This window comes from Colletes gigas, unplaced genomic scaffold (assembly GCF_013123115.1).
Source record: "Colletes gigas isolate AHSC1104 unplaced genomic scaffold, ASM1312311v1 Colletes_gigas_Sc00004, whole genome shotgun sequence".
NCBI classification, from domain to species: domain Eukaryota; kingdom Metazoa; phylum Arthropoda; class Insecta; order Hymenoptera; family Colletidae; genus Colletes; species Colletes gigas.
In genome coordinates, this window is record NW_025106633.1 from 495,739 (window position 1) to 518,010 (window position 22,272).

At 37.3% G+C, this 22,272-nt stretch overlaps 3 protein-coding genes across 3 annotated transcripts; 2 read left to right on the forward strand and 1 right to left on the reverse strand.

Moving 5' to 3' along the window:
• The first annotated feature begins 1,232 nt into the window (after window positions 1-1,232).
• LOC122405343 (N-alpha-acetyltransferase 35, NatC auxiliary subunit) lies at window positions 1,233-4,816 on the forward strand. Its single transcript, XM_043410017.1, has 10 exons — window positions 1,233-1,356; window positions 1,535-1,596; window positions 1,871-2,403; window positions 2,667-2,859; window positions 2,926-3,107; window positions 3,177-3,509; window positions 3,587-3,970; window positions 4,053-4,226; window positions 4,290-4,406; window positions 4,485-4,816. The coding sequence occupies exons 1-10, from the start codon at window positions 1,298-1,300 to the stop codon at window positions 4,638-4,640; spliced, it is 2,193 nt and encodes a 730-aa protein (XP_043265952.1). The 5' UTR covers window positions 1,233-1,297; the 3' UTR covers window positions 4,641-4,816.
• A 662-nt stretch (window positions 4,817-5,478) lies between these two features.
• LOC122405344 (IQ and ubiquitin-like domain-containing protein) lies at window positions 5,479-9,065 on the forward strand. Its single transcript, XM_043410018.1, has 6 exons — window positions 5,479-5,950; window positions 6,325-6,552; window positions 6,661-7,208; window positions 7,384-7,584; window positions 7,658-8,036; window positions 8,298-9,065. Exons 1-6 carry the CDS (start codon window positions 5,730-5,732, stop codon window positions 8,401-8,403), a joined length of 1,683 nt encoding a protein of 560 aa, XP_043265953.1. The 5' UTR covers window positions 5,479-5,729; the 3' UTR covers window positions 8,404-9,065.
• Window positions 9,066-11,854: 2,789 nt separating this feature from the next.
• LOC122405242 (sodium/potassium/calcium exchanger 3-like) lies at window positions 11,855-19,363 on the reverse strand. The gene is made up of 9 exons (XM_043409830.1): window positions 19,222-19,363; window positions 17,787-18,008; window positions 16,530-16,717; window positions 15,834-15,981; window positions 15,665-15,766; window positions 15,536-15,592; window positions 14,691-14,900; window positions 13,559-13,660; window positions 11,855-12,371 (listed from the first exon to the last, which is right to left on the reverse strand). Exons 1-9 carry the CDS (start codon window positions 19,361-19,363, stop codon window positions 12,037-12,039), a joined length of 1,506 nt encoding a protein of 501 aa, XP_043265765.1. The 3' UTR covers window positions 11,855-12,036.
• Window positions 19,364-22,272: the final 2,909 nt, after the last annotated feature.

The window sequence follows — 22,272 nt, forward strand, 5'->3', positions numbered from 1 at the left end:
GTTTCATTTAAATTTGTATACAGTATTTAGACCTCTAGATGCCTTGTAAATATATATAGTTTACATTCCTGAAAGAAACATTTCTACTTGTTTGCTTTGTTGTATTTTATATCTACAACACAGTTTTCCGTACATACGTGAAAATACGCGAAATGAAGACTTAGGAAAAATAATATTACACACAGAGTGTTTGAACTAGTTGTACGATTACGTTATCTCAAGGAAAAGTAATATTTTGCTATCTTCAATTATATTTATATTTACCGTTTAATGCAGTGAAATTGTTTGTTATCTTTTCCAGATCGGTCCTCATTAATTGTAGTAAGGCATAATATTGTTGCAATTCGTGGTGAACTTGTTGCAATAAATTCAATTCGTTTGAAGAATCCTGAAAGTAACAATAAACAATTGCAAACAAAATAGTTTAATAAATGCTACTATTTTTTTCGTCTGTTAGTACCTTATCATCCATTTCTTATTAAATTCGTAAAAAACAAAAACATAGGAAAGGTATTTAACAAAATAAAGAACAAGTCTCACTCAATGGTGATTTCTATACAAGATACCGTACAATTGTATCGTATATTCGAATAAGTTTGAATCTACGAGTGTTCCTAAAATTATTTTTTTCGAACGATTATTTCTCGTAATTCATGTAAACATATTTTGTCGTTGAAATAGGAAAACAATGTACATTTCCATGAAGCTTGAAAAATTTAAAAGTTCCGCGAGTGGATATAAAAATGTGTAGCCTTTTGACGACTAGTAGAGATTAGAGATGGCGTGAACTGCTACTTTTGAATCACTCGTGACTCGATCACATTCATTCCCAATCATGGTGATTTTTCACGGTGATTCGTGATTCTTCGTGATCGTTTTTGATTGGTAGGGAGTAGAGATGGTGTGACTGCTATTTTTGAATCACTCGTGATTCGATCACGTTCATTCCCAATCATGGTGATTTTTCACAGTGATTCGTGATTCTTCGCGATCGCTTTTGATTGGTAGGGAGCGTTCTTTTCACTTTTCACGAATTATGTCCTTAAAATATGCAATTAAGCAGTCTTTTTCATTGCTTGGACTACATTATTATACAATTTAAATGTGGCGCATTTGTAATTCTTTGAATTTCCACTGAGGGTAGTTAGCGGAACACTAACGATCACAGTTAACGTGAACCCCTACTAAAACGCCATCTGTCGGATCACGGTCGTGAATGGAGTTTAATCACGAGCGTGATCGTGATTTTGTGATCACTGTGATAAATCACTGTTAGTGATTTTGCACGCCATCCCTAATGGCGACCATGGTGAAAGAACAGATTTGGGTTGACATGAACGAGCAGAAGGAATCACAGTGAGTTACAGGACATTAAGTGTAACAAAAAAATCATTCTACACGTTATGTGCAATTCCGTAAAATTGTGGCACAAAGAATACTGCAATTTTGATTGAGCTTTCGAAAAATAACCTAACGTACACCATTCGCGATTCTTAGCAATATTTTTTAATTTATACATGCATTTACATTGCAGATTCGACCAAGTCAGGTACAATTGGGTGGATATTACCCAAGAATTTTTCGAAGCCATCACAGGTGCTTATTTTAAAAATTAGTTTTTTCCCTTGCGAACACTTCACGGAAATTTTTTTTCCTCGTTCTTCTTGTTTTATTTATTTAACAATAAGACAATCAAATTCAACCCGCCCACAACGTTTTTTGTCCAAATATTATTGTACTTTTATTAAATCACTGTTGGTTGCAATTGAGTATCACTTGACAATTTACATTTAAGGGGGGTTAGTTATTTAAATTTAAATTTTCTCTTATCTACATGGAAGTAAATTATTTCATTGATGTGTTTGTTTAGAGTTGGAACTCGGAGAACTCCTACATGATGATCTGTTCGGATTATTCGAAGCAATGTCTGCGATTGAAATGATGGATCCAAAAATGGATGCTGGTATGCTATGTAATCGGGGCAACAACAAACCATGCACTTTTACGCAAGCTGTAGAGTCTGGTGCATTGAAACTGGATAATTTGACAACATTTGAAGTTATAGGAATAATTGACTCAACTTATGCGTGTATAGTGTCTTGGCTCGAAGGTCATAGTTTGGCTCAAACAGTTTTTACTAATTTGTACCTTCATCAACCCAGTCAAATAGTGGACAAACCTTTGAAGACTTTCTGTTATGCTGTGTACAAAATAATTGAAATAATTAAGGGTTGTATTAATAAAGCATTAGTATTCGAGGAAGAAGACTTTCAAAGTGTTACTTATGGCTATAGATTGCAAGATATTGCAGAACAAAAGAGTATATCCATGTTACGCGAAGTAGAAGAGGAATTACAGAGGAAGAGAAGAACAAAACGTATCGATGTAGACTCTGAGAAAGAAGTAGGTGTAATAGAATTAAAACATTGAATATTTCCGAATTTAATTAACATGTTTGCTATGCATCACATATGTACAATGTGCCAATTCTTATGGGAGGTCAACATTACGTATGTACGATAGCAATTATTAGATAAAAATATGGATTGCAATAAGATTAATACCAATGTAGCATGGTATGTGGTAGATTTTTCAACTTGACAGTTATAGCAAACGTGTTAATTAATTTACACAATTGCTTAAATATTATTGTTATTTTGTTTCAGTGCAGTGGCTTGTTGGCATTGTATGCCAGAATTAGATTTACCAAATTATTTTATCAAATATTATCGTTAATGGGAAAGAAAGAGCAGCTACAACAGAATTTAAACGATTGTCATAGATTGTTAACTACATGTTCGTATATGATTCAACTTATGATACAGACGGTACCTCATGGAGAGAATGCCGATGAGATATGTGAGTTTTCGAAAATCATTTTGTAGATTCTCTATACAAGTATATTGTATTGTATGCTAATTTTAGCAAATTATCCAAATATTATGGGATTCGACCCAATGGTGAATCAAAGATTATTGCCACCAACATTCCCTAGATATACGAAAATAAAACCAAGGATAGAAGCTCTAAAATATTTGGACGAATTGTTAAATAGATTTCGAATGGTTACAATGATCACATACCGGAACGGATTTCACGCAGCTTTGGTAAGAAACGACTTGCAGATTAATGGCAATTTTTCGTATAAACGCCAACGTACACTGATTTCTTTTTAGGACTTTTTTTTAGAATTCTCGCACCAAAGTCCATGTATATTATCTAGATCAATGTTACAAATAGTTTATTTGCCTACGATAAATCGAGTGTTCGGTGTACAAAACTTCGCTGATGTTTTAAAGGACGCGGCGCGGAATTTCATCGCGCCGCCGGTTTTAATGCCAAAGAGCACGTTACTTCAAAATCATCAAGCCAAGGAATATGTCGATAGTTTCATGTCTCACTGTGTAAGCCTTTTTAGTAGTTTATTACAGCTTACCGGTCACAACAGAGCAAGGCAGAGAAATAAATTGGCACATTTGTTAGAGGAATTTGCCGCGTTGCAGGACGAAGTGAGTTTGAAAATAATTTAAATCGGTTCGCGCGATGCTTAAGGAATTCTATTGTTTCAAGTTTAAAATTTTAACAGGCTGAAAGGGTAGATGCGTTCTTGCATACTTTGTCTTTAAAAAGTATTACACCCAGGTCGCATCTAGCTTGTTTTGGAACGTGGATTTTGTATCACACGCTACGGATTATGGTGATGTATTTGTTAAGCGGCTTCGAGCTTGAATTGTATTCCGTACACGAATATCATTACATATTTTGGTACCTGTACGAGTTCCTTTATGGATGGCTTGTATCTGCTATAACGAGAGCCGATACATTTTTAAAGGAACAGGATGAACAGAACGATGCGCGTAAAGGAAGAAGAGCCAGGAAGAATAATAAGAAAAAATCGACGCCCAGACCGTACAATTTAGAAATATTAATGTATCAGGCTATGCAAAATATATGTGGAGGATATTATAAAGTAATTTTTTACTTTAAATAATTCCATAGGATGAGAAGGACACGCAACTTAATCGGCGATATAAAATTCGTTTGTATTATAGGCTTTAGTTGGTTTTCGTATGGACGGAAGAATACCGCTTCCTGAGATTCAATATGACTCGGAACGAGTTCGATACGAGCATAGGTTATTACCGTTTTTTTCGTTACTGACCCCACCACCGGTACATTACCAAGAATTCTTAGACATGACTAATGCACAGATGCATAAAAGAAATGTGAGTAGAATAGTTTTTTTCTCGCGTAAATATAGCTTCTTTTCTTATTGCCTATTTTTGTAGGAGAAGGTTACTAGTGAAATGCAGTACTTAGCTGGTTGTCGACATTTTCATCAAGCTAGAAATATGTTGGAACGAGCATTGTCTCCTTTCCCCCCATATGCTGGTACTATAAACGAGGTAGAATAATTCAAAATTTTATTGGTACTTTCGTTTCTTTAAAACTCTTTCGTTCATTGTACATTTCTCGATTTACAGATTAATGAGTTATTAAAAGTCGCTAAAACGAATTTCGTGGTTCTAAAGTTGCTTGCAGATGGTCATCAAAAGGATTCCAAAGAACCTCCAGTATTCGATTTTTCGTGTCATCAACATTTCCCACTTATAAAACTCACCAAATTGAAACCCTTGTAATAGCTCTCATTTCAAGTTGTAAATGACATATTATTTATTTTAGCTTTAACCGTGCAAAAAATATTTTTGTGTTGTTGACTTTTAGATGCCTCCGCCCCACCGTTTAATACAATCTTTGAAAGTTCCCATTCTCCTCTCATTTTCTTCTTTCTTTTTCTTCCATGAACGAGTCTCCCTTCATTGTACAGATATGTATTATTTGCCGTACATACTTTGTGGATAAATTTCTATACTAAATGAAAATGATGTTTGTATATAGGTTATCAGAAATTGTATATGTTTTAAGTGAATTCATGTGGATATTAAGGATGAATGTGTCGATTGTTTGAGGACGAGGTTTGTGAAATTTACAAGTCGTTGCGGAATGTAAATACAAATGTAGAATATACAGTCTCGAAATGTTGTATAATAATTACACTTTATCAATGAAACTGTTAACAGTTCTTGTTAGTGGCACGTGCAACATTCTGGATATATTGCAGGCTATTCGGGTGTGACCATGTGACCATACGCGACGATAGTCTTTTTTATAATAACGATCCCGTAATTTCATTAATCTCATCACCCAATTTGTTTGCGTGTAAAATCGCTACAGTTTATACATTGTTAAAGTCTGTATAAAATAGAAACACGAGAATTGTACCGAATTGAAACATTGAATTTGACTGTAAAGTTAACAGTGAATACAATTGAAAGGTAGAGATACTTATAAATAACAAAATTCACGTGAGAAAGCGATGTATGTCTAATAAAAACAATAGCCCAAGAAGAGAATGAAGCGTACACAGTGGTATTTATTATCTTTTATGTTCATACTTGATCATCGATAACGTCAATATATCGGAAATATACCCGAATGGGAACATTGGAATTGAATTTAAAAAGGCCTGCGAAGCGACAAATGGATTTCAGATGTCAATTGGAACGTGGAAATGGAAATTCTTCAATTATAAAACCACGATCAAAACTACCAACATACTACGATGTGTCTGTACTATACATACGAAGAAAGAAAAATGAACAGCGGATCATTTTGTATTCGAAACTGAAGTCCGTTCGTAACCTATCATTTTTCAAAACCGGCACAAAATGGTTTGCAAGCGATTGATAGTAGAAGATCGAAGAATAAAGAAACCCTTTTTGGGTGGATGGCGGCACAAACTTACCAGCGTGAAATATTTAAACGCTGAGTCTCAAACAGGACCATGGAAGATGCCATCGAAGAACACGTGTAGCAAAATGGTACAATATATCTGCACGACGGACGTAGTTACACAAACACCGTGCCATCATCCCACGCAAATGTGGCGGTGCGAAATTCTTCATTAAAATTAAAAATAAAATTTTTATACAGAGTGTTCGGCCAACCCTGGGAAAAATTTTAATGGGAGATTCTAGAGGCCAAAATAAGACGAAAATCAAGAATACCGATTTGTTGATCGAGGCTTCGTTAAAAAGTTATTAACGTTTAAAGTTGCGCCTGTAGAACGTCAATCTGCGCGATAGTGGAACTTTGAACGTTAATAACTTTTTAAGGAAGTCTCGATCAACAAATTGGTATTCTTCATTTTCGTCTTATTTTGGTCTCTAGAATATCCCATTAAAATTTTTCCCAGGAATACACCCTGTATATCGGGTATCGAAAATGTCATGTTTTACTCATATTGTTTTTTGTCATCATCAGGCCGGATTGTTTCATATCGAATGAATCGGACAAGTACTTAACGTCGAAACCCTATGAAACGTACGAAGAGATGATGCGTAGATTGGACTATGACGGGAAAGCTCGAATCATTCAAAGAAACTACAGGATATACAAGTTGTTAAAGTACGTGAAAGAGTACGCGAGACAGTACCGAGAACTGGTCGAGAATTGTGAAAAGTACGAAGAAGAAAAGATGGCAATTTATAAGTACGTACGCAAATGTGCCGGACTTGTAACTTCATTTTTATACATTTCAATCAGAGTAATATCGTTGCGATATTTAAATCGTGATATTAAGAAATACCTCGTTTGCAGGAAACGACATCAGCTAGAAATTCATCGGCGAATGAATCCCAAATCCCGGCTTGATTTCGATATGTTGTACCATTTGGTGGAGCAATGGCGGCGCGATCGTCTCGATTGCGCGAAACGACGTTTCTTCAGGGCGGCCAGATGCGCGGAGAATTATTTGATCCTGGAAAAAACTGTGGAGATGTTGAATGTGATTGATCGGAAGAGGCTGGCTGTGAAAACTCGTTACAGGAATCAGAAACGCGTGAATTTTTTGACGGTTAATTGCAAGCCCGTTGCGTGGCACGATAGCAAGAAGAAACTGGTGGAAATGACTACAATGAGGAATCAGAAGGCGCGGGAGCTAATGATCATTTACGATTCACTGACGAATTACGACGTCACCCGAGGTGAACGCATGGGAATGCTAACGATGCTGAAGAAGTCATTGGAGGTGCACAACTGCGTCGCCGCGTTTCATTTGATTCGGCTGTTGGACGAAGAGTTGAGTTACCTGGCGAGAAATATGGCGAAGGACATGTCACTGGACTATTTTAGGGAAAGAATAGCTTGTAAGAGAGAAATTGGTAGAACCTTGTTATTCGTGAAAAATTGTTTCTTGTACAAATAACTCTGAACGGTTTGAGACCTTTAAAAACTAAATATTCGAAGCCTCTCCCGATATGTAGGATATCGTCTTTGTGGTTCTTGATAAACGATGTTCTTCCTGTTTGTTCAATCACGTAGATAGCTACTTGTACTTTGTACGGTCGTCGCACTCGTGCTGTTGCCAGAACGACGACGAACATTTTTGTAAGAACGCAGACGACGAGAAGCTGCGAGAGCACATCGAGGATAGGACTAGAATCTGCCATAGTTGCTCGAAACTGCTCCCGTATAGCAAGTTCACGGTCCATGGAAGAATGACAAGGCTGTCGACTTGCATCGGTAATGTTTCAAGTGGATTCGAGCTCTGGTTAATTAGCAGTATGACTAAAAATAAATATCTGTTCTGTTCAAGCTTGTACCTCGTTGCGTGAGCGTAATATCAGGCACGTGAATTATGATCCTTACGTCTACCTTTTGGATTGCGTGCGCTCCGACGAGAGATCAAGAGATAACGCATCAGCAGTCGCGTTCATGATGCAAAAGCACGATATGTACCATCTGGTAAACAATATTTGGCATGGCTACTCGGTCGTCAGCGAGAACAGGGATCTGTTCGTCTTGAAAATGATACGTTACGATATGGACAAGGAATGGTCACCGTGGAATTGCATTCTTTTGACATCTGAGGAAGCCGAGGTCCATTACAAGATCAAGGATCCCACGACTGTGTACTCAAAACCGTTGATCGAGCAAATTTTATTGACCCACGAGTTGGCGAAAAATCAATTCAAGTACGTGTACGCGATAGTTACTTACAAAAGTAGTAAATTTGTTTGTTTTACAATAAATGTTCAAAATGATAGCAAGCAAGGCAATAGCACTGATCATTATCGCTATATTTATGATTTCGACACAATGTTTTGTGCGTATATATGTTAGATAAGTAGCGATATTATAGGAAAAGGGCACAGCAATATTTGTCTTTCAATGCCATTTAATTAACGACAACTAAGACGATTGATAAGTGGAAGTAATGCATCAATTCGTTGCAGGCACTTGAGACACTTCGAGAACAAGTTCCGAGAAACGTTTCGCAATATTGAAGATAAATTGGTGTACGAATCGGCGATTAAAGTGGACGAATATAATTTCACGTAATCGATTTCTCAAAAACCATTTAGGTGTTGTCTTCCGTTCGTGTGACGCCACTACCAAAAAATTTCATGATTTACAATTTTTATATTGGCAGAAATGTTTCGTTTAATTCTGTATTTACTTTTACTTAACTGCGAAATTGTATAATGTAAAGGAATGATTGTTGGACGAGGAAAAACGGGGTTAAATAAAAAGGGCACGTAAAATGAAGTTTCATTGTCGGGGTGAAAATAAATTGATATAGATTTGTTGAACAAATTAATTTTTATCTGTTTCGTACTTTGATATTTTACATATCTATGACTCTTCGATTTAATTGATCACCGTACTAAGAGTCACTGTTAAAATAAATAATGATAGCTAGGCTCGATGACCGAATTCCAGAGGGCTATCTTCCTAATGGTAGGGGCATAAATTTTAGCTAAAGAATGGACAGGTATATTCTAAATCGGTTCCTTTGGCTCACGACTATTAGAGAAATGGGGTACCAGTTTCAGGAGCGCGAATACATTTTTCATTATAATCCACTGTTAGTCTCTACTAACATTAGACCATTGACTATTGGTGACCACGACTGACTACGGCTGACCACTCCTGTTACTTCTAACAACGTATAACGATTACGACTGACTATTGCTAGCCTCTCCCAGCCTCTGCTGGCCTCTGCTGACCACCGCTTATATTTCTGACAATGTATAACGCTTACTACTGACTTCTGTCAACCTTCGCTGGACTCTGCTGACCGCTGCTGACCTTTCCTGGTATTTCTGACAACGTATAACGATTACGACTGGCTACTGTTAGCCGCTCCCAGCCTCTGCTGGTCTCTGCTGACCACCCCTGATGCTTCTGACAACGTATAACTATTACTACTTGTTACTGCTGGTCTCTGCATGCCTCTGCATCCCTCTGCTGGCCTCTGTTGGCCCCTGCCGACCACTGCTGACCACTGCTGACCTTTGTTATCAACTTCTGACATGATGTATAAGTATTCAAGCCTTGTATAATGTAAATCTATGGCAATAAATGATATAATTTAACAGAATTCTATGTGTTCTCATCATTTTTACCTTTCTTTTCCTCTCCAAATCATTGCCTTAGTTTTAAGAGACCGTTTTTCCGGTTAAAATTTGATTCCCAAAGTGTCCAGCTCTAATACTTGCTGCCAAAATAAAAAATTAAAAGTCCTGAAACAACTGGAAAGTCCTGAAACAGCTGGAAAGTCCTGAAACACCTGGGAAGCCCTGAAACGCCTTGGAATTTTGGAACCAGCTGGAAAGTCCTGAAACAGTTGGAAAGTCCTGAAACAACTGGGAAGCCCTGGAATTTCTTGGAAACGCCGAAAATTCTTGGAAACCCTGAATTTTTAGCAAAGTTCTGAGTTTCAGGACTTCCGAGGTATTTCAGGACTTCCTAGTGGGTTCAGGGAAACCAAGGAGTTTCAGGGAGTCTTATAACTAAGGTAATGATTTGGAGAGGAAAAGAAAGGTAAAAAATGATGAGAACATATAGAATTCTTTGTAATTATATCATTTATTGCCATAGATTTACATTATACAATGTTTTAATACATATATATCATGGCAGAAGTTGTTAACAAGGGTCAGCAGGGGTCAGCAGGGGCCAGCAGGGGACAGCAGAGGCTTGCAAAGGCAAGCAGAGACCAGCAGGGGCAAGCAGTAACATGTAGTAATCGTCACACGTTGTCGGAAGCATCGGTGGTGGTCAGCAGTAGTCAGCAGAGGCCAGCGGAGGCCAGCAGTGGCAAGGAGTGGTAAGCAGAGACCAGCAGGGGCAAGCAGTGGCAAGTTGTAATCGTTATACGTTGTCGGAAGCATCAGGGGTGGTCAGCAGTGGTCAGCGGAGGCCAGCGGAGGTTGGCATACGTCGTCAGAAATATAAGTGGAGGTCAGGAGAGGCCAACAGAGGCTGGGAGAGGCTGGCAGTAACCAGTAGTAATCGTTATACGTTGTCAGAAGTATCAGGAGTGGTCAGCAGCGGTCAGCAGGGCCCAGCAGAGGCCAGCAGAGGCATGTAGAGACCAGAAGGAGCAAGCAGTAACACATAGTAATCGTTATACGTTGTCAGAAGTATCAGGAGTGGTCAGCAGGGCCCAGCAGAGGCCAGCAGAGGCATGTAGAGGCATGTAGAGACCAGAAGGAGCAAGCAGTAACACATAGTAATCGTTATACGTTGTCAGAAGTATGAGGAATGGTCAGCAGCGGTCAGCGGAGGCCGGCGAAGGACTGTAGGAAAATTCAAAAGTACATGTAGTCGTACCTTATACATCGTACTTTTTACCTTATACTTCAGGTGAAAAGGGGTATAGTAAAGTAACAATACCTGGGCAGTCGAGACTTGGAATCGTATGCCATCGACGTGAGGTCGAATGTCAGCTGTTGAAGAGCGCGAAGGCAAATGTGAGCCTTCCTCTCTCGACTTCCACGAGACGGTCTGAAATTACTTCGGGCAGCTTCGGAGAATCGAGAAAGAGAGCATGTGTCAGTTTGCCTTTGTCGACTTTCCAAAACTCCACGAGCTCACGTACGCGTGATCTAGCATGTGTGAGTAGTGCACTCGGTGCTGAATATGGCATCACTGGTTAGCAGTGGGTAGCGTTGCTGAGCAGTGGACAGTAGTTTTCAGCAGAGATAAGGTATACCTTGTCTAGGATTTGGCACGTTAAAGGAATTGGAGTTAACGTTTTGTTTATTGCTAGGATACGTTTAACGGAAATTGTTTAATCATCGAATCAGAATAATAAAAGCTTCTCGAGACACAAGTTGAGTTCTCCCGTATTTTCCAAGATTAAAAAAAAAGGCTGTCATCTAGCGTCGAAGACAGCGAACTAATTCTCGACAAACTTGGACGTTTTGCCGTAGGTGGCAGTGAACGGGGTTATAAAATTCTTTTTTTATTCCTCTTTAAAAATTATTCCCTTATATCGCAATTGAACAGCAAGTAGAGAAGATCGTATAAGGTCATCGTCTATCAAATCATACTAATAATTAATTATGAAAACAATAACAGTTGATGTTAATAATTGTATGACTATTATTAATAATTATTCAGAATTCAGGAAACGTATCATAGGCATAATACAGATACATTTGATCAAAGAAATGCATCGTGCAGCAAGTCTTAGAATCGAGTAGTTATAATAAGCTGTTTGACTTAGAGAGGGGTACAAACACACGAAACAAACATTTTGAAAGTATTACGACCAAGTGGTTTATTAAAAGTATTTTGCACGTCTAATGTAGATATTTATACGTATATCTGTCTACAAATTTACATGCACACATACATCCATACACGCATACACTTACGCACCCACCCAAACCTAACCCACGCATACACACACACATACAATACAAAGCTGCACGGGCGCGCGCGCAGCGTTTAAGAAAATCAATTCGAAGCCTAAATAACTGTTCGCGAGCACAAATCGGTCGTCATTTAGCCGAGTATGCGTTAGCATGTCATCGATTCGATGCAATGTGTCTGTAAATAAAAATATTACATAATTCGACATGTACATACAGTAACGATCAGTCAGAAGTGTCCTGTTCATATGAAGTATCGTCCGAGGATAAACGGTTGATGGATTTGCGAAGTTTCAGGTTATGGCAAATGTCAGTCGGCGCATACCGGCAAATTGACCACGAAGAACGTGTTAAGCTCGAGGATAGATGCGAACGTCAAGAAAATGGCGTACATTATCAGACAGGCGACACCGACGCTTTTCGTCAATTTGAATTTGTTCACCGCGAGGGAAATGTAAAGAACGGCCAGTGTGGAAAATAACGATATCGCGCTGTAAACGAGACCCTGCGAGTTGATCTGCACTTGGTGCTGGCCGGGTACTGTCGGGAACACTGCTGCTTTTAGGAACCAAGGCAGCCCGAGGCAAAGCAACACGTCGAACACGTTCGATCCTATCGAGTTACTTATACCCATAGCTCCGTATCCTGAAAATGAAAATAAAGAAATAGAAGTGAAATTGATGTCAGTGATTACCGGTGAAATATCGTTTGCTAACAAACGGTAATCCAACAGTATTTATTACGCTCTGGGTCTGGTAATCGAGCATCTTTAATTTCGTGTATCGGCCACCAGAGGGCGCCTGCTAACATTGTTAAGTACTTGTTAAGTTCTATCTTTGAGAACTTAAATAATTAGTATAGAATATATATAAGCCCTATAGTTGACTAGCTGTAAGACCATGTATATGTATATATCTCCAGTAATGGAGATCCAAGAAACTCTCAAATTGTATTAGCTAGTATTTTTAAGACTCACTCATGTACTTGTATTTCTCAACTAGTGCAAAAGCTGAACACTACACATAGACTTAAGAAGTGCAATACTGTATCTAGTTCAATATTATCTTTATAACTGAATTTATGGGCTCAACTGGAGCTTAAGATCTCTATTCAACAAATAGAATGTAATACAGAGCACAAACACTCAAATGATAGATTTCTACTGCAGTTTCATGCGTATCTATTTTGATCAAAAGTCTTTTGACGTTGCAACTGTATAACATTTAGAAAATAATATCTATGTATTTATATGACCAATTTAAAGGCACCAAAACTTTAATGTGGCATTTTACGTACAAGCAATAGTGTCTTTTTTTTTTTAATTACTTCATTATTATTGGATTTGATCGAAAACTTATTGTTAGGAGTTGTACATGGTATCGACGCCATTTAATTTCTGAACAAAATTCTGTAAGTTTGCCTCTGCATTGGTCGTGTATCTTGCGAGTGAAAATTGCGACACGTCAGTATTAATTACGGTTAATCGCCGCGACCAGAGATCATTAACGAATATTACGCACGTCGCGAACGACGTGGCTCGTGACCGAGCGTAAAAGAAACGTTTCCAAGATCGACCAAATTTGATAATAGGGTCGCGATAGCGTCACCATGCCGCGCTATCGTAACCCAGTCTTCTTACGATAGCATTATCACGATCGTTACCCGCCAGTTATATGTATTATTTCTTGATTGTCGGCGATTATCTGCGACGAATCGCGGTGAGTCACAAGCAGCGTCGTTCCGAGCCCGCGCTCAAACGAGAATTTATTTTAACCGATATTTCTGTAATGAAACGCCGCGAGAAACGAGCACTTAAAAAGCCCGGGAATTACCTTGATTCGCGACGATAACGCTCGACACAGCCTCCGGTACGCTCATTCCTGCCGCAAGAAAGGTCAATCCCATTATGGAGTCGGGGATCCTAAACGTATCGCCTGAAATAATGATCGATTGTCACGCGACGTCAAAACACAAGTTTTTGACCGTTCGTCCTTTCCATTTAGTCTACGGACGTTGGTCAAATTGATACGACCACTAGTGGTCACCCAGTGACTGCTAGTGACCACTAGTTAAGTAGAAAAGGAATAATAGAAATTCAAGATATTTCACATCCAATCATTATACGAATTTAATCCAGAAACAGAATCGCTAAACAGAAATATAGATTCAAAAATGGGTGAAATATTTTGTTAATTATTATCATGGATTTAGACCTGGAAGACTTAACCCTGAATCCTGAATTCTCGTAATGTTTAGTACTATAAATGTCTTTTTGGAGAGAATCTATACCCCCAAGATTTAGAATAGAAATTCAAGATATTTCACATCCAATCATTATACGAATTTAATCCAAAAACAGAATCCTCTAAACAGAAATATAGATTCAAAAATGGGTGAAATATTTTGTTAATTATTTTATGGATTTAGACCTGGAGGACTTAACCCTGAATCCTGAATTCTTCTACTGTTTAATACAATAATTGTCTTTTTGGAGAGAATCTATACCCCCAAGATTTATACACAAAATATGTTTCTCATGTTTTTTTTTTTTAATTGATTGTGAATTTCATTTTTCGTATTCTACTATGTTTATTTGTGGAGTAACGAATTATTTTATGGAAAATCGTATTCGTCTGGTGACTTATAGATACTCCAAAAACAAACGGTGAAATATTTTGTTAATTATTTTATGGATTTAGACCTGGAGGACTTAACCCTGAATCCTGAATTCTTCTACTGTTTAATACAATAATTGTCTTTTTGGAGAGAATCTATACCCCCAAGATTTATACACAAAATATGTTTCTCATGTTTTTTTTTTTTAATTGATTGTGAATTTCATTTTTCGTATTCTACTATGTATATTTGTGGAGTAACGAATTATTTTATGGAAAATCGTATTCGTCTGGTGACTTATAGATACTCCAAAAACAAACAGTCGAATTAAAATTGTAAAACGCGTACCGATCACAGTGATGACCCATCCGACTATGTACGAAGTATTTGCGATCCATACTATGCACATAATGAACGTAAGAGTGTACCAAGATTTCAGTGAACTTCTCCGACAATCGGGGATCGTTATGAGAAGCACGAAATTAATCGGCCACGTGACCACCCACCATAATTTCTCGCACGCCGAGCTTGGCCAGTTGGTCATGTTTACGATGTCCTCTAAAAAAAAGTACATATTTTTCTTAACAATCGAAACGATTGCATAATTAACGTCTATTCTTAAACAAATAAAACACAATCTAGTGGTATATTTGTTACTACAGCAATTCTGGTCGCCGCCATTGTAATTTCTGGGACACTGGAAAAGCTATTTTCTCCCCTTTTTTTATTTTACCATGGCTTCCACCGATTTCAGCTTTTTATTGCTCAGAATCTAACTTATATTTCGTTATCGCATTCACCTAAACGATGCATATAGATTTTGCACTCTTGTAAAATTCACCCTTTGGAAACTACATTTATTTATACAGAAAATTTTTATGGGGGTCACGGAAGATCATATTATTCCAAGGTTAAAATAGCTAAAATAAGAATTCTCATTGCTTATTCAAGAGTGAAGAGATTTGTATCTATCGAAATTAATAGTAAAGTAATAGCATATAATTAATGGTCTTAAACTACTGAGAAACCATAAAAAAATATTGAAAATTGAGAAGAATTTGAGAATTCGATTTTTAGAAATTATAAATAGAAATAGAAATATTAGACCTTCGATGGTACTCTATGAATTAAATCATCCGTGAAACCACTAGATCGTCTTAGATTTGTTTGATCTTACATTAAATACTATTTACCTGTCTCGTCCACCGCGTCGGATTCCATTAATTTAATATCCGCATTTTTCACGACGTCTGAAAGCAACAAAAAGGTTTAAAATACTTGTCAGCCATTTTTAATACGCGTGTTCGACAAAACAAGCTTACCGGTAGCGATCAGGGGGCTCTCTTCGGACAAGTTTTTATACTTTTTTCTTCTGCAGGTTGTACGCTGAAGAAATTCGTTGATCGTACGACTGAAGCACATCGCTGAAACGACAGACCGTCTATTTAGTAGAATACCTCTAATTAGTAGAACGATTTGAGAAATACTTACTGAAAATGTATAAAACGTAGAATAAGATGAGAATCAGTGCTTCGTACCACTCGACGCGGCCGTTTCGCAACGTGAAAATTAATAATCCAACGGTGATCGTGTACGCGATGGTATCCCGCGTCACTGGCCACCATTCCAGACTCAATACCTACGAGCAATAAATTTTCTTTAATCCCTTTTCGATCGTGTGCCCAATCTAAACTCGACATTGTATTTCGGTTCGGTTCTTGCATCGAGTACTGTTTGAAATAAAATATTCTGACCCCCCTTGTTATGTATCTATCTTCTTGTAAAATATTGTGATGCAAATATCTCATAGTTATTTAGTTGGTATTTGCAATGTAACATAGTTAAGACAAGAGAAAGAAGAAAAGCCTAGTACATCCTCTATCAGACATTGGTCGAGGAGCGTACGAATAGAGGTGGTCGATCGAGCACTTGTGAGAGAGCGTGGCCCTCTGTTGGCGCGGAGGCGTCACCACAAGTGTTAATACCGTAAGTCCAAGGAAACAGAAATGTTAAACACGAGAAGAAAGCATGAGCTTGGAGAGTGTTTCAAAAGACACTTTACTGGAAGAAAATAATTAAAAACACGCCTCGATAGTTGAAAGAAGTTATTCGACGAGAAGAAGATCCTACAGAATTCTAATTTCGATACCTGTGTACCTGTTCTGTGTTTCCTGTTTCTGGACTCACCTGTTTCGCGAATAATCCGCAACAGGCGGGCACAGCCAACACGTTGAAGACGGCGGAACCGACGATCGTGCCTACGCCCAAGTCTCCTTCCGTCACGAAGGTTCCCACGACGTTAATGAACAGTTCCGGACTAGAACTGGCCGCCGCCATGATCGTTGCTCCTGCAACGTCTTCCGTCAGGTTGATCTCTGGAAACACGAATGTACGAGTTATTCAATTATCACGATTACCCTTTCGCGAAGAAGGACACCGTTCGTCTTTCGAAGAACCGTTTAACAATCGATTCGTTATCGATTATCGACATAACAAATACCTTTGTAAAATATATGCGAATATATTAACGGAGAGGCTTAGAAAATTAGCAGAGAAAAATAAGAATTAGAATAGCAAAAAAATAGGATTAATAATCAAGAAATATACCAGGAAAATGTTTTCTTCGTAGATTTAAAGAACAGGGGAAAATAGAGGTGGAACTGTCTATAAGGAAAATTGTAGATTAAAAATTGCAGTTTATTTTAAACGAAAGATAAATAAATCCTTTCATCCGGTTCCTGGAACAGCTCGTCTCGACGTTATCTCTAACACAGAACCGAAGTTATGTCAAGTTACACCGAGATCGCGTATTAACTGTACCTGACTCATTTCTATTGTTTTTCAATCGATCTTACTATTCTCAATGTTTACAAACGCGAGCGTCGAGCGGAGATAAGGAGCGATTGTAATTTCTCTGCCCACCCTTTCATCGCGTCAGTCGCGGCCTCGAGCTAGTGACACAATGAGAGGACTTACCGTGTTATCTGTATTTTCAACCAGGAAAAAAATTAATATTCATTTTAATCAGCGGCAAAACACATCTCTGCGCCGATTCTCGCAACTTATTTCTCAACGACCTTATAATAATAAACAAAGCGATGATAATCATAGAATTAAAATAGTAATTTTCGATGCACCTAGGGACCAAGTTTGGAACGTTAAATGGCTCAAGAAGGTAAATAAATAAATTCTACATATTCACGATAGGAGTGGACAGAATTCTATCGAAATAATAGACGATGAAAAATAATTCTTTCATAGAGATAAAGTTTTTATTCGCTCGAAATATAATTCGATCGCAATTTTTGGTCGAAGGGGCAACGCATGGAGAGTTGTTTACCTTTCGTGCGTTGCTCGAAATCTTTATCTAGATTAGAATTATGTCCATCTCGAGTGCGGCAGATAAAAATATATATTTTTTTAAAGTCGCCGGGAACAACTTACTGTCGCAGATCTTTTTGATCGAGGGCACGAAGAAATCGTCGCAGACGATGGCCAGCAACAGGAACATGTAAATCGCTATTAGAAAATGGATCACTATGAGACCCGATTGTCTTTGCTCCCGCGTCAAACCATCGGACGGGAACTCTTTTATGGCTGGAGAAGTGCAGTTCATCTTTTCTGGTGCCAAGGTAACGGGTTCTAATTGCAGGAGTTTGCGAAGTCCTTCAAAGAAAAATGCTAATGAACACTTGATGCAGAAAATACTGAAAACAGTCGCCCAAAAGGAACAAAGGCGGAGGATAAAAAATGAAGAAACAAGACTATATTTTGCAAATTTCGTATACCTTGAAATACCAATTAAGTTACTAATTAAGATACTGGAAGTTTATTGCAATTTTACGTTTGTGCTTTAAATTTTATTTATACCAATTGTATAGTACGTTTTAAACTTTTTTACAATATCAACGATTGGTCCCAATTTTTGTGTGTCAAACGATTATGGTCTTTGAATTGAATTTATAAAGAAATTGTTCTTTATATATTTTATTAAAATAAGATAAAGGAAGAGAAAGTTAAAACTTGTTAATAAATATAACATTCATGATCAGAGAGTAAAACTACGACTATATCGTGTAGTTAAAGGCGTAATAAGATTAACAATCTGAACTAAAGGTATTGCTTGATTGATGAGTTCGAGCCAAACACTCAAACGTAATGAAAGATAAAACATAGGGACTGTGTAATGGCCACGATCGTTTGTACTAAAATATTATATGGAACGCTGGTATTAAAATTTCGTCTAGTTTTTTTGCACACGTCTCTAGAAACAAGGTATAGTCGTCATAGAAAAAGAAAAAAACTAAAATTGCTTCTAAAAGAATTTTACGCACGGCTCACAAAATAACCAAAGTAACCGTTAAAGGGAAGGTAAAAAATTCCTTAAATTGTTCCTCCAGACTTTTGCGTACTTTTGTTATTAAAATAGGAAACTACGTGGAATGGATTCTTTAAATTGCACGTGAAAACTTTTTATCCGCGTGCTCGCGAGATATATCGCGACAAGTAGATGATACTGTACCCTAAGCTCGTTATGTAATGAATCATTCGACATTTTTATATCCCGTCTCTTTAAATTCGTGTACACCTATGGAGATGATCAGAATACGAACGATAGACAAGTACTTTGCACAAAGAATACGAAAATGTATTTACAAAATTTATTCCATCGAAACATAATTCGATCGCGATTCAAAGAGAACGAACAACGCGTTAAAAGTCTTTTATTATTTACATATTACTAGCGATTCACGTTGTAATAATAAAGTCCATTGTGATAATGAAGATCGTTGCTTCCAATCGCGACTGGCGAACGGAGGAAGAAAGAAAGATGGCGGAAAAAGGGATGGCGCAAGGGATTTTAGAAAACGAAACTTACGCGTGTCCGTCGGTTTAACCGCACTTTCCATGCTGTTTGGCAGAAATATCGCTAACGCATTTACGAAAACCAGGTACATCGTCGGTACGACGATCATGCAGAGCATTCTGTAGCCAATCATTCGGCTCTGCTTACGCGCCATCGTGCAATTAAATTCTCTATTCTCGTATTAGACTGATGAGATATTCAGCGATCGTGTCAACGATGCGACGTGGCCGTTCCGTTTGATACTGATTTTGTTTCGCGGTGTCGGGACAGCTACAACGCATCGATATTTTTCGTTTACGAGCCATTATCGACTTTACACAGATAAGATACTACAAAGCGCGTCAAGACATCCCTTCGTTGATAATCTGGCGAAAGGTAAGTGTTCCTGCTACTGAAACGACAATAATTAAATACGAGCCTATCGATTGACGTTCGGGGCAACCGCCAAACGTCTGTCGATCGCGTTCATCGATCTAAAACGAGCCTAAATCGTACCACTCAACGCGTCGACTGCCATAACAAACTATACGAAGCGTATCTTTTTGTTCATTCAGCTCCACGTTTTAAAAATACTCGTAATTTTTCTTGTACGAAAATATTAACAATTATAGAAGTTATGACGAGTTCAGTGAGAGGCCTCAAAGGAAGAAGTTCTGATTGACTGATTAACACCAAATAAACCGACTCACATCCCTCGAATTGTCCACGAAAAAGGAGACCTTGTTTTTAGACAATTGGAATTATTATTTAACATAGAAATTATTTTTACAGCTAACATTCAAGAGTCCTATTTAGATTTATTTTCTTCATCTAATCTTGACAATTAATTTTTGTAGTTTCTTAGAGAAAAATTATATCACCCATTGTCATATGTTTTAACAGTTCCTCAGAAATTTTCTTGAAAGAAGTGTATTTTTTTGTTCATTCAGCTTCATGTTTTAAGAGAGTTTGTAATTTTTCTTGTACGAAAATATTAACAATTATAGGAGTTACAACGAGTTCAGTGAGAGGTATCAAAAGAAGATAAAATAAAATGACTATGTGTTAAAATTAGTTACCAGTGTTCACAATACGATACAACATTACTTATATCTGTGAATATAAACAATTTCTCTTATTTTTGCGAGAGATCGTCTACCGAATCAAGAGGAAATTAAGTACGTAATAAAATTAACGTCATTGGCAGATGTTAACTACCAAAACATTTTAGGGTTTTAGCAGAAAATTCGACACGATTACGTATCGCGCATCTGGCATGCTTTGGCTTTGTGAAACGATAAAGTCGATACGTGTTTTAATAAACTTCGTAGGATTTCGAAGAAGTTATATAAATACTTATGGTAATTTTTTCTTAATTCATCAATTGACTTTTTAATGATATTATAGAACCTCGATAGTTGCACGAAATCCACGTTCGTTATATGGTATCGACGAGTAGAACGAACAGAGTGTGCTTCGTATTTACCAAGCGAATATTTTGAAGAATGTGTTGCACATATGTGATCTTGTATACAGATCTTTGATCTGCCATTAAAAAACATTATGTGACACGTGACAGCGAATGCACTAATAAACATTTTCACTCTTTAAGACTGGTGCTCAATTTGGTACTGAAGCAGTGCACGTAACAAACGTGACGTTGATCCAAACAAACATTGAGTTAGACTATTCGCCAAGTGCACATGTACTTAACTAGCCATAGTATGTTTGGTTCACAGAATCTAGCTGACCATCGCTGTTTCGGTTTGTGTTTAAGAACAATGTCAAGACCATTGGTACCGTGATAGCTTGTCTGCTGTCACTTTTGCTTAGAACTGTCTATCCATTGGAATTATCAGTGTTTCTGAAATTGTCGCAGTGACAAGGTACACCAACCGTTGGATCGATCGAGGCAAAACAGTTGCTTGGCCCCCAAGATCAACATATCACGCTAAAAAAAAACTTCAAGTATTCTAAGACGCAATGAATTTCATTTAATTTAATTTAACTGAATGGATAAGAAAAGAATTTCATTGTTAAAAAGTATGAATTTCAAAGAACTTCAAGTATTCTAAGACGCAATGAATTTCATTTAATTTAATTTAACTGAATGGATAAGAAAAGAATTTCATTGTTAAAAAGTATGAATTCTCATTTCAAAACATTAATCGTTTAAACTCAATTTTAGATAGTAACAATTATTCAAGTCGTTTCAGGTCAGCGAAGTTGGCCCCTTTGCTGCCTCGGAGTAGAATAATTACAATAATGAGACAAATAGTTGTAATGACAGATAATAGCCTCAAATCAAATAAAAAACCCACGCGTCCTCAACTAGCATCTACGATACGCGTACGTTAAAGTCTCGTAACTGCGTTCATTCCCCGAATTCCAGCTGCAAAATTTCAGAATGCGATTCTGAGACATTGGATGCATAGAAACCGTAGAATAAAAGGAAATTCGATCATTAAAACCTGAAAAATGGCGCCCGGGAGAGGACTAGGCGATCGAATTCCTTTAAAATAAAGTCTTTGCATGTTCAGACTTTTTGCATAATATAACATATACCTTGAAGAATAAGAAAATTTGAAAATTGTCAGTTTTTTTGTTATAAATAAAACGTACTAGAAGGCTAAATTCTGCATGACATTCTACCTTGGATAAAACAATTTTAAATATTAGATTTTCAAACTTTTGATGGTCTGGCTTTTAGAAATTTCTGTTCTTTTTCTCGAATCGCAGGACTTTAAGTCCAATGCTTGTTTCTCGTTATGCTGAGGTTATCAAGTGTCAACGCATTAACATTTTCGTAATTTGTTTAGCCGTAAGACGATGCCCATTATTAAAGCTAATCGAGTCTGAAACACGATACAGAACGCATTGTACATGGTGAAAATTTACACTGCTTTGCTTCACGAATATTAACCTCGACTTGAAAATAACATAAATAAAACGTGAATATTAGGAAATATTGTCAAAGATGATTTTATTTTTATTTACGAAACTTTAAATGTTAATCACAATTACAATCTTTTCAGCCGTAGAATTGTCAAAATTCGAAGCTGCAAACTAATCTGAAAGCATGAA